This window comes from Coptis chinensis, chromosome 9 (assembly GCF_015680905.1).
Source record: "Coptis chinensis isolate HL-2020 chromosome 9, ASM1568090v1, whole genome shotgun sequence".
NCBI lineage: Eukaryota > Viridiplantae > Streptophyta > Magnoliopsida > Ranunculales > Ranunculaceae > Coptis > Coptis chinensis.
Genome location: NC_141464.1, coordinates 73,288,195 through 73,300,720, shown reverse-complemented (window position 1 = coordinate 73,300,720; position 12,526 = coordinate 73,288,195). Strand labels below are relative to the sequence as shown.

Sequence of the window (12,526 nt, the reverse complement as noted above, 5' to 3'; positions counted from 1 at the left end):
CGGTTTCAACCGACCTAGATGGGTTATTAAAAACCTTAGGAAGGGTAGAAGTGTCTCTAACCCATTTTCCACCTATTTAGAATGTTAAATATAGATATCAACACAACAAATAATATGAGTTAGATACTACTCAATAGTTAAAAACCTAAGAATTCAAAAATTATTTGCAAATCTTACCATTCTCATCGCCATTTGGATCCTCTCGTCGTCTTTTTACCATTGCATGCACTTATCTATGTTATACTGCAAGAAAATTAAAGGAATGCCCAACGTGACTAATCTGGATCACTATCATTAATGAAGTCGTCATCACAATCACTATCCTCACTTAAGTCTTCGTCACATTCATTATCATCAATGAAGTCTTGCTCTCTTTCAACAGTATTGGCAACAACTTCAATTCTTTCAACCTCATTCCTAGTCCAGCTTTCAATGGTATTTGTGTTCTCAACTGGATTACTTGCATCTTGGTGTGTGCACAATGAGTTATCTTGGATTGGCTCAACCCTTGACCCCATATCATATAAGTCCCTTGGTTGTGTCTTCAACACAACTTGCCAATTTTCATCCAAATTATCTCTAAGATAAAAAAACTTGTTGTACTTGAGATGCAAGAATAAAAGGTTCATTGGTAGCTAAGGTTTGTGTGAAATTCACAGTGGTGAAACCATATTCATCTTGTTTCACTCCAGCACGGCTCAAGCCATCAAACCAATCACATTTAAACATAAACACTCAATTCCCACTGCCATAACGAAGCTCCACTATATCATTTAGGATACCATAATAACTGACACTCCCTATAGCAGGATTCATATCTGTAGCACTTGCAAAGCTTGAGGTTTCTGCTAGATACAAAAACTCCATGATTTTGCATTTTTCTTCGCATCTCAAGAACTTTTGTGTGAAACCTATATCCATTTGCAATGCACCCTCTAAAACAGGTGGCAAATCGGGTAGGACCAAAGGATAACATATCGAGTTGCTCACTGACCAACTCACCATCTCTTTTCATTTGTTGAACCTATTTAGATAAAAAGAACAAATTAACACGTCTAAATGAAACCAATAAATATGATTATACTTAATAAAACATACTACAACTAGTCGACTACCACATACATGGTTTTCAAACCAGTTACCAAATCTCTCATTATAAATACGGTCCAAGTTCCTAGCACTTATGCGGCGCCCATGGTCATCCTTAATCATTTGTTTGTGTTTCCTGTACAGTAAACCATTTTTATTATAATGAACATATATATGATTCAAACATAGATAATTTCTTTTAAATAGAAAAGAGAAGTTTGGCGTACTCAACAAACAGCCTCACTTCTTCGCAATTCATTAGCACATACAAACGACCTTGTTCCCATTCTTCGTTAGTTAGATTCCTCAAGGTTTCTTTCCCTAAAGGACGAGTGCTTTCAACAAATATTGAAAACTTTCCATCTGATTCTACATCTTCACAATCATCATTCCTCCCTTGTCGATTAAACATTGTCTCTACCCCACCATCTAAGTACATCGAGCAAAATGTCAAACACTCATCAGCAAGATACCCTTCTTGAATTGAACCCTCGGGCGACTTTTGTATTCACATACTTTTTTAAGCTTATATATATATATATATATATATATATATATATATATATATATATATATATATATATATATAAAGAAACATAAATATAAGTATATATGTTACCTAGGAAGAAAACAAATTGATCTTGCATATGGTCTTCACTTACCTTTTGATTGCATACATCCATCGATAAAACACTGGTCCAACAAGCTTGGCCTCACCAACTAAATGTATTGGTAGGTGAACCATAACATCAAAAAATACTGGAGGAAAAATCATTTCCATTTTGCAAAGAGTCATATCAATACTATACTCTAGACGCTCCAACTCTTCAACCCATACCACTTAAGAACACAATTGCTTGTAGAAATTAGACAACTCAACCAAAACCATTGTTAGTTCCTTGGGTAGAATTTCACGTGTTGCAACTGGAAGTAGTTGTTGCATTAGAACATGCCAATCATGACTTTTCAGGCCATGTATCTTGGCTTCTTTAACCTGAACACAGCGTGAAATATTGGATGAATAATTATCGGGAACCTTTACACTATGCAGTTTAATAGGCGATGAATAGCTGATTAATAAGCGCATAGGCACTATAAGCTACTTGACTGATACGATTAGCAGAAAAAATCCCGATTTAAGCGGGATCAATTAATAGCCCGATTTATGCCCATTAATAGGGAGATTTAGCACAAATAGGTGTTAAAAAAGCAGCAATTAATAGGTCTAAGGGTTTGTTGTTTTATATTTTTCTCAAAACATGGTTTGTATATATAAAGTTATAGAACAAAAGACCTATGATATATAAAACCCAACTTAAAACAACTTTTCCATGATATAATTTTAGCAGAGTCATTGATGCCTTTGTGTTTTTCATATTTTATATGTTTTTTATTTGACTTATATTGAGCAGTAAACTATGTAATGAGGTTATGATTGCATTTTGGTGATTGTTGGATATGCATATTTCTCATTTTTATTTCACTTAAATATGCATTTAGCTAATAATTATTTGTGGGTTATAGGTTGGGAATGGAAATCTTATTTAGAATTATCACCCGATTAGTTTCTGATTAATCCCCGTATATTCCGATTACTAGGCCTAATCGCTATGCACTCTTTAACCGATTAGCTACCGCTTAACGCTTAAACTGCACAGCCTTTACATCTTTCAAAAATTGACAAAGCTTCCTCTTCTCTTACAAAGACAATGTGTAATGTGCAGGGGGTAGGTAGTATTTGTTGCCATCTTTAGGTATAGGATGAAGTGATTTTCGTATTCCCATCAACACCAAGTCTTGTCGAGCCTTCAAGTTGTCCTTTGTTTTCTTCTCTAAATTTAACAATGTCCCAAGCCAACTCTCGTTATTGTTCTTTTCAATGTGCATAACATCAAGATTGTGCGGCAAACAAAGGTCTTTCCAATAAGGGAGTTCAAAAAATATACTGATTTTCTTCCAGTTATGAGGCAAATTATCTTCCCATTTTCTTTTTTGACCGGACTTATCGAGCACTGGCTTGCCGAATGTGACTTGCTCATACCCACTGAATTGCTCAAGAACCTCAATTCCACTTAGTGGTTTTGGGGCAGTCCTCAGTTCAATAGTGTTATCAAAGGAACTTTTGTTCCTTCGATATGAATGATTAAGTGGTAGGAACTGGTGACTTCCCATATAACAAAACTTCATACCATGATGCAATCTTTTTGAACAAGTCTTCTCGTGGCAAGAAGGACACGCAAGTTGGCCTTTGGTGCTCCATCCTGACAAGTTGGCAAAAGCTGGAAAGTCGTTAATTGTCTATAAAACAGCTACATACATCTAAAAATTCTACTTGTAATATGCATCATATGTCTCGACTCCTTTCGTCCACAACTCTTTCAACTCATCGACCAAAGGTCGCAAGTACACATCAATGTTATTCCTAGGACTGCTAGGGCCAGGAATAAGCAGCGACAAGCTAAAATAAGGCTGCTTCATGCACATCCATGGTGGTAGATTATATGGAACAAGAACCACAGGCCATGTGCTATGCATAGTGCTAAGACTACCAAAGGGGCTAAAACCATCACTAGCCAAACCAAGCCTGCTGACATTGCGAGGTTCCAAACCGAAAGAAGGATATCTTTCATCTAAGTGTTTCCATGCCATGAAATCAGCTGGATGCCTTAATGCTCCATCCTTGCTACGACAATTTGCATGCCACCTCATGTCCTTTGATGTTTTTGAGCACATAAATAATCTCTGAAGCCTTGGCTTTAACGGAAAATATCTCAAGACTTTTGCAGCTTTTTTCTTGTGTTTCACAGTAGAATTACTTCCTTCCTCATCAGTCACAGATGGAGTAAGTTCCCACCTTGACTGACCACATATATCGCATTCATCCTTGTCCTCGATTGGCTTATTATCCTTCCAATACAACATACAATCATTTGGACAAACATCTATCTTAATGCACTCTAAACTAAGGTCCCCAAGTTGCTTTTTTGATTCATAATGATTCTTTGGCATATTGATTTCATCAGGAAGTAAGTCGTTTAACACTTGAAGTAACATGTGAAATGAATGGTTACTCCAGCCATTTAGACACTTAACATGAAGCAAGCGAACAAGGAAAGACAATTTTGAAGCTTTAGTAGAACCAGGATATAGTGGTGTCTCAGCCTCCTTCAACAATTTATAAAACTTTTGTGCCTCCTCGTTTGGCTCATCCATGCAAGGCTCACTCGAACTAGCCTCATTAGAAACAGGAATAGTTGGTGTGTCACTACCTGTTCCAACTAGGTCTGGAAACCCTAATGCATCTTGCAACATTTGGTGAATATCATCACCATCATTGGAGTCATGGCGAGCATCCACTTCATCTCCTTCCCCGTGTTTGGTCCAATGGATATATGACCGTACTATACCCTTATTTAATATGTGATCTTAAACTACATCTTTGACCCTCAACACTTTATTAATGCATCGAACAGATGGACAATAAATCTCATCACCAAACTCTTCAGGTCGATTATCCCATGCCTAGTTCACAAACTCCTCACAACCTAGAATATACTTGCAATTGGACCTTCCAACAGTCGAGTGCATCCAACTTTTATCCATCAAGTGCTAACTAACACACAATAAATACATAACCAAACACATAAGAGAATCTTCCTTAATACATAAGAAACCTAATTAACATTGAAATCTATCAAGGATGAAAAGTCACTAAAATAAAATAAAATAGGAAAAAGGCATCCGTTTCTTGAAGACCTACCTATGTTAATCGTACTTAACGGGGAGTATGCTTACAACAATAGAACATAAGCATTTAACATATTTTACTATCTCAGCCCAAGCATGTTAAACTTAATAACAAGTAAAAACAATGAGGAAATACAACATGATATGGAAACAAATATTAAGAGTTCAAACCAAGTACATACAAATCTAGCATTGCAACTTCTCAGTGAATATAAGGAACTAATCACCCTAAAATGGTTTAGTAGTAGTTAGCAAATAAAATGAGATGACACATGTGTTGAATATCACATTAGAGCAAGCTAGACATCCCTACCAAAGCAAGCAAGCATGTTGATATCTAGTTTAGAAAATGACATGTTGAGTTTTAATACGGTACATGTCCACGCATTATACAACTAATCTAATGAAACAAGTAATATAATAAAATAAAAAATAAGACCAAAAAGCTAAGATACTGAAAAACTGAAAGTGCGGTTCGAAAAATTGAGAGCGCAGTTTTAGAAATTTCAAAGCGCGGATTTTAGGAGCTTTCGATCTAAATTCGCCAAACCGTGGTTTTAGATCGGGAGCGATATACCTTGTACACAGTTTGTGTGACTAAGGTTACATACCCTCACTGAGAAACTTTTCTCAAAGCAAATGTGTTTGCACTTTGCAACGAAAAGACTTGAGAAATTAGCAAAACTGGGAATTTTACCCGAGAACTAAATGAGAATTTTTCTTTATCGTTATCAAGAATAGAGGAAATTGAACGTAGTTCAGTTTAAAATAGTTGCAGCAGCAACAGGCTCAAATAAAAATAGTTAGAAATACTAACTAGCACTAAAAGGTATAGGCACTACCACCCGAAAAGGGGGAACTCAATCGCTGAAGGAATTTGTTAAAATGCGTTCGACCCAGTTTCGACCCGAACTAAAGGAATTTGTTAAAATGAGTTCGATGGAGCCAATCACATTCAAGTAGAATTCATTGTTTTTCTTCTTCTACAACTCTAGTTCTAACTTAAGGTAAATGTACTTGATTATTAATTATTGGTCATTGGTATGGTAGAAGTGTTTAGTTAACTTTGGCGGGTGTATTTATTTGTTGGTGAGATGGGTGTTATGTACTGCTCTAATTTTTTCGTGCGGCCTTTCGATGTCCTCACACTTGCAATATTGGTTTCCTTTGACTGTTTACTACAAATCGGATTATTTGCTTTGGCATGTATTAACGGGTTTGCGAGTCTCGTAGATAATCTAAGTGTCATCACGGTTGAATTGATATATTGCTTCCTCGATCGATAGTTCCATACTTCCATTGTTGGTCTCATAGATGAAAAGAATTCTCTTAATATTTCTTTGGGGCATACACCGCTTCTGCTCCAGGACAGTGTTAATACTCTTAACTCCAAGGATAGAGAAGTCGACTGGTTGGAAATTCCAGAGGAATTATTGTCTTTAGTAGCAAATAAGTTAATTCGTGTCAAGGACTACGTCCGATTCGGTGCTATTTGTCGTTCATGGCAATCTGTATATCTTGAAAATCGACACCTTTTGCCCCGCCAGCCCCTATGCTCATGCTTCCAACCGAACTCAACCACGATAGCCAAACCCGCAATTTCTACAACCTCTCTGAGAAGAGAGTCTATAGTTTCCAAGCCCCAGTGCCCCACAGATACTGCCCTGGTTCTTGCTTTGGCTGGGTAGCAACAGTTTGTGAGAATTATGAACTTAGTCTAATTAATTCCTTTTCGTCAGCTGCAAACAATGAGATCCATCTCCCGCGTCTAAAATCTTTTAAATCTACAGTAGACACCGATTACGCTGATTGTAAAGGTACATACCTTGGGTTGTTGTACAAGGTTGTTTTGTCGGCAAATCCGGCTTCAAACCCTACAAACTTTGTAGCCATGGCAATTTACGATTGTGGTGAGAGATTAGCCTTCTTTAAGCCTGGGATGAAATCTTGGACTTCGTTATCTAGGAAATACGATAAGGCTGTGGATGTTATACAATACTGCGATAAATTCTACATTCTCAATGCGACTGGTGTAGTTTACCCTTGGGATCTCACTAGTTGTCCCCGCAAGTTAGTTCGAGTTTCAAAGCCGCTCAAACCAGCAAGGGGAAAGTATCTTGTAGAATCATTAGGGGACTTGTTGCAGATCGATAGGAAAATGGATTTTGAATATCCAAATGATGATGGTGAAGAGGACAACCCTTACAAGGCTTACTCTACCACTGGATTCTGCGTCTACAAGCTGAATTGGGTTACTTGTAAGTGGATTGAACTAGATAACATACATGACCGAGTACTGTTTCTTGGTCATAGTTCTTCTCTGTCTCTATCAACTTCAGACTTTCCCGAATGCAAGCAAAATTCTATATATTTTACTGATGACCACTATGAAGGATACTTTAAGCAAGAAGAGTATGGAATTGAACCTCATGATATGGGAATCTTCAACCTTAAAGATTGTACGGTTGAGCCACATTACCGAATTGGCGAACTGACTCCAAGAATATCAACTCGGCCCCTATCTGGGTGGAACCTATGCTGTAGCAGTGCTCTGCATGGGGTTCTCCTTTGTTTTAGAGAACAATATACTTCGTTGGAGTTTAACTTATTTGTTATCTGAGTATGTTTTGCTCTTTTCTTTTTGGGTTGGTAAGTTGCTCCCGTATTTTGTCAAAACTTTCATGTAACCATAATTATTAATCTTATGTTTACACTTTACATTATTGAGTTTGGAGTAAATTTATAACGCCCGTATTTAAAATACGTAATTATTTATTAACTAATTAATTTAATTATTTATATAAAATCTGTTGGATTGGATTTGGGATATGTGGGCCCTGGTTTTCGGCCCGAAGTTGGGCTTGGCTTGGGTTTCAAAACCCAAGTATATATTAAATATTGTTCGGCGGAGAATAGGGTTCTAAGAAAAATAAAATAGTAAAAATGGAGGCAGAGATAGAAACTCGTTTGTTGGAAGGTGGAGCGCGATGATTCGGACTAGGAGGATTCGTGGGGCTTTTAATACAGGTGAGTAGATATTGTATGGATTTTTATTTTATAAAATCCTTGTTACTGTCGATTTTTCTGTCGTGTTGTTAAAACTCGAAAACTCTGAATATTTGATATTGAAACTATCCGAACTGTTGGAACTCGGAAGAAGTCGTCAATGGCGGCGTCGCGAGTCCAACAGCAAGAAATCGCCAGTATTTCTATTTGAACCTTTATTATTATGTTATACTGTGATACTGTGGGGGGGGGGGTGTCGATACATTTTAGTGAACTGTTGGAGCTTGAAAGGCCGGTAATGGCGTCGCAAGAAAACGTCCGGATTATGATTCGAACTCTGTTTTTTGTTGTGTTTTGTGGTGATGTGTTGTGATGTGGGTTAGTGGTTGGTTATTAGTTGTTAAGGGTTGATTGGGGGCTTGTGGTGGCCGATTTTGAGTGCTGTTGGGGGCGGTTGGAAGCTCGGAGAAGCCATTAATGGAGGCTCGACCAAACCTCCTCCAGTAATATAGTTTGAACTATTTTTGGGTTGATTTTGTTGGTTGTTTGATAATGGATTGAAGTGGGGGTGTGTGAGAGTATCGCCGAGGTAATGTGGGAAGCCGTCGGACGATGGTGAATGGAGGTCGATGGATTTCAGATCTAGATTTAGGAAGAGTTTTGATTTTATGATTTTCGGTTTTTGCTTTTGTTAAAGTTGGTTAGTTTTTTATTTGGGGTAAAACCGATTTGATGAAGTGAGGAGTGGTGGCCGGAATTCAAGCCGGTGGTGGCTGGTGGGGTGAGGAAGATGGCTATCTTGGGCTTGGGCCTGGGTCAAAGCCTTTTGGTTTTGTTTGGGCCAAAATCTAATTTTCTGTGTTGGGCCGAAATCTAATTTAGTTTTGGGCCGATTTCTATATTAGTGGTTGGGCCAGATTCTATTAGTTGTGTTGGACCAGTTCATTTCTTTTTGGTTGGACCGGTCCATATGACTTAAAAATGGGTCCAATGGGTCTTTCCATATTTAGACTTTTGGGTTCTAAGGTTTGGGCTTGGCCAGTTGGGTCCGAACCATTACCTTGGTCATGAGCCCATGAGCCATGCACCTTTGCCCTTAGCCATGAACCATGGCTATGACTCTGAACCTGTTGAACATGGAAATGACAGTTTGACTTCGACCATGATATGTTGACTTTGACCATGACGTGTTGACTTTGACTTTGGCCGTTGACTTTGACCTTTGGCCGTTGACTATGGAAGGTTGACTTTTTTCCATATTTTCACATATTTAAGAATATGGACAAATGTAGTAATAAAATATTATCGAAATTGTATAACCTTGTTTGTCATTATCTAATTAAGTTTTAACGTGAGTAGTGCAATATAATATTGGCACGTAACTAGAAGGGAATTCTGATAATAAGAATTTGATATATATGTTTTTATGAGTATTAAATTATATACGGACTTAGATTTATGGACTTTAGATTTTTGGGAATTGATTGTGGACTGTGGACTGTTTAATTGTGCTACGTTTTATGTTGTAAATTGTATGGACAAATCAAATGCTAAAATGTTGTGGAAGCTTGTATAAATTTAGTTGTCGTTATCTAAAAATGATTTGACGTTGATATTGTGTATATTTTGACACGTGACGAGATAGAAATTTTAGGAGATATAATATTCCTAAAACGCTATAAAAATGTATGCGTTACGTTTGAAGCAATTGTGACATTATATAATATGTTGGGATATATATATATTGAATGCAATAGTTTTGGAGACATAAATGTATAAACGCTCCATTATTTTATATGTGAGATGTTACTATGAGGTAGTATAGTATGTGTGGATATTTGCCCACGGGATTGTGGCTTAGTGCAATAATATATTGGCACGTGAAAGAATGAAAATGGTTATGAGATATATTGAAATATTTCTAAATATTGTAGCATAGTGCAATAAGGTATTTGACCTGCACGTGATATAGTGGAATTATTATGAGTAATAAATGTATGACACCGGAATAAATTACGTAACGAAAAATCCTAGAACCTAGCTACCACAACTCATGTGATTGGCCCTTCTGGCGTTTCAGTGAATCTGAATGGCCCTTCTGGCGTTTCAGTGAAGCTGAATGGCCCTTCTGGCGTAGCCGAATAGTGGCTTGATTATTCCGTTCGCAAAATTAGAATGAGATGCGCGATATTTTATGCCGTATAATGGCAGTACTCACATAATGGCTTTCGTGTGAGGGTTACCTGGTGTGCGGCATCCCGCTCAGGGTAGTTACGCACAAAGTGGTTCATTATGTGAGGGGAGGCATGTGGATGTACATGTTCGGCGTTGGAAAGCGATTGTGGTAGCCAGGGAAACTAGGTAAGACATTGATATGACGTGATTTTAGAGACATGCAATGAAAGCCTTAAATAATATAATTAGGGTAATGTGTTGGTTAATAATATATCTTTAAATATATGATTTGATAGAGTTTTGCAGAAGGGTGGGTCAAACTAATTACTTGGGCAGAGACGACCCACTCTGTAATTGAGCATGGAATGCGGTACGGATATAATATGCTTGGTTGAGTATTTGTTTAGTTAGAACCTAAAGCGCCTCGATAGAGGAACTACATGTCTTATTTATTAGGAGTATAGTTTGTTGTGTGGTTAGTGGGAGTTAAAGGCTCTGGTGGAAGGAACCGCCTTTAATTATTGTACTTAAGGATGTTGTATTAGTCGTTGAAAGTTAAGGCGCCTCGATGGAAGAACTAACTGCCGTATGGATTGTGTATATATATGTATAATTATATGTTGTATTTTAGGGCTACTCAAATCAGCATTTTTTATAATGCTGACCCGATTTGCATGTTTGCTTATCGGGTGTGTTCATTAAATGAACATAGTTGATAAGTCTTGACAGGTTTCATGTTGAAGAAGGTTGGTTGCTGCTTGTGGTTTGCGTTAGCGTCGCATTTCAAGATAGGCTTTGTTTTCCTTTGAGGTGATATAGATTTTCAGTTGAGATAAAGTTATTTGCATTTTCATTTGTTAATTTTTGTAATGAAGAGGACTTTTGTTAATTTGAAATTTTTATTGGTTTTTAAATTATCCGCATGTTTAAACTGTTTATGGGTTTTTGGGAGTTGAGAGTGCGTCACACCTCGAAGATCGAAGAGTCGGGAACAAATATTGTTTTTTCCGAATTCTGTCGAAATTCGGGGTGTGACAAAATTAATTCTTTAATTTTTATTTTCTGAATAAGTTATGCATTAAGGCAGACCCCTACCAAGTACTATTAAAATCAAGCATGAAGCTTAACTAAGGTTGCCAAGGCAAATGATATAAGCTACTAATCCGCAGTCCACAAACCCTACATAAAAAACTACATCTAAACAAATGATATAAGCAAATGATATAACTAAGGTTTTCTGAATACCTACTGATCCGAAGTCCACAAACCCTAAACAAATGATATAAGCTATACACTGGGAAGGATTTGGAGTTCAGAATTCTGGCAATTCAATCTTGAAGATAAAAGTATAGAGAAACTTTCTCATCCAAGTATTATGCCTCCCACAATTTGGTTCACACCAAATTCATTGTACCGAAGCTTGAATTTGTCTGTTTAAGGTATGGAATTTTATGTGTTGATGAAGCACCCTACATGCAGCTTAATTTTCACTCAATTTTACTTGAAATTTAAAATAAATAACAAAAAATAGTCAATGATAACCTTACTATTATCAAATTGGGGAACAGTCGCCTAGAAAAAGCTTACTATACTTTATTTATGCGAAAGGTATACCTATAGGGAAAAAATTGAGGTTTTGCAAAATTTAAAGGATTAAGACCACCATAATTGCGATTCTTGCATTTCAGTTTTCACACTCTTCTAAATAGGGTTGATTGGTGAAGAGCTTCTTTATCCTGTTTTGTTTTTTTTTTCTTTCGCAATTAATTTATATGGTTGATATGTTCAAACGTTTCTGACATTGGCCCATACTCAAGGAGTTCATGGACAACTTATTTCTTTATTTCAAATTCATGAAAGCTAAGTTTGCACAGTACTGAGAAGGATTTTTTTTTTCCTGAAAAAATATATAATACCACTCCTTTTAATTTAAAATTCTACTCTTACTATATATGACTTGAGTTGCGTGTGTTTGATAGAAAATTATTTGAAATGACCGTGTTGAAAATAATTTTGTCAAATTGTCGCTTGTAAGACATTTTCTTTATAAGAAATGTTTGTTGAGGAGAAACAGCCGGGTGTGAGAGCAAGTCCAATCGGGAGCAGCTATAATGGGCTGCTAAAAGGTGCCACATAGGCCCTTTAGTAGCCCCAGCCAAATTTGGCAACCCAAATTCGAAAAACCAGTCTAATGGGGACTTTTAGCAGCTGTTAAGTTTGGGATACGGATAGTAAAGTTTCTACCGTCTGTACGTTAAATTCCAATGAACAGCATAAACTCTGTCGTTTGTTTAGTCCAGACATCCCAACGGCTAGAAACGGCTAGTTTTTTTGAAATTTTAAATTTATAGCAACTACTTCACACAACTCTCTCACCATTTGCTTTTAATTCTCATACAATTTCTATCTACTCCAACTACAACAATCACTACTCCAATTAACTACAACAATGGATCCAAATGAACATGCAACCACATCAAAAGGAAAGAAATCTACAAGGTCCGCCAAA

General features: G+C 36.9%; 1 protein-coding gene and 1 pseudogene across 1 annotated transcript; one reads left to right on the top strand and one right to left on the bottom strand.

The window, feature by feature from the left end:
• Positions 1-275: 275 nt before the first annotated feature.
• Positions 276-4,401, bottom strand: LOC147477939 (uncharacterized; annotated as a pseudogene).
• Positions 4,402-6,727: 2,326 nt separating this feature from the next.
• Positions 6,728-7,456, top strand: LOC147477938 (F-box protein SKIP23-like). The gene has a single exon (XM_086586122.1). It carries the CDS (start codon positions 6,728-6,730, stop codon positions 7,454-7,456), a length of 729 nt encoding a protein of 242 aa, XP_086442248.1.
• Positions 7,457-12,526: the final 5,070 nt, after the last annotated feature.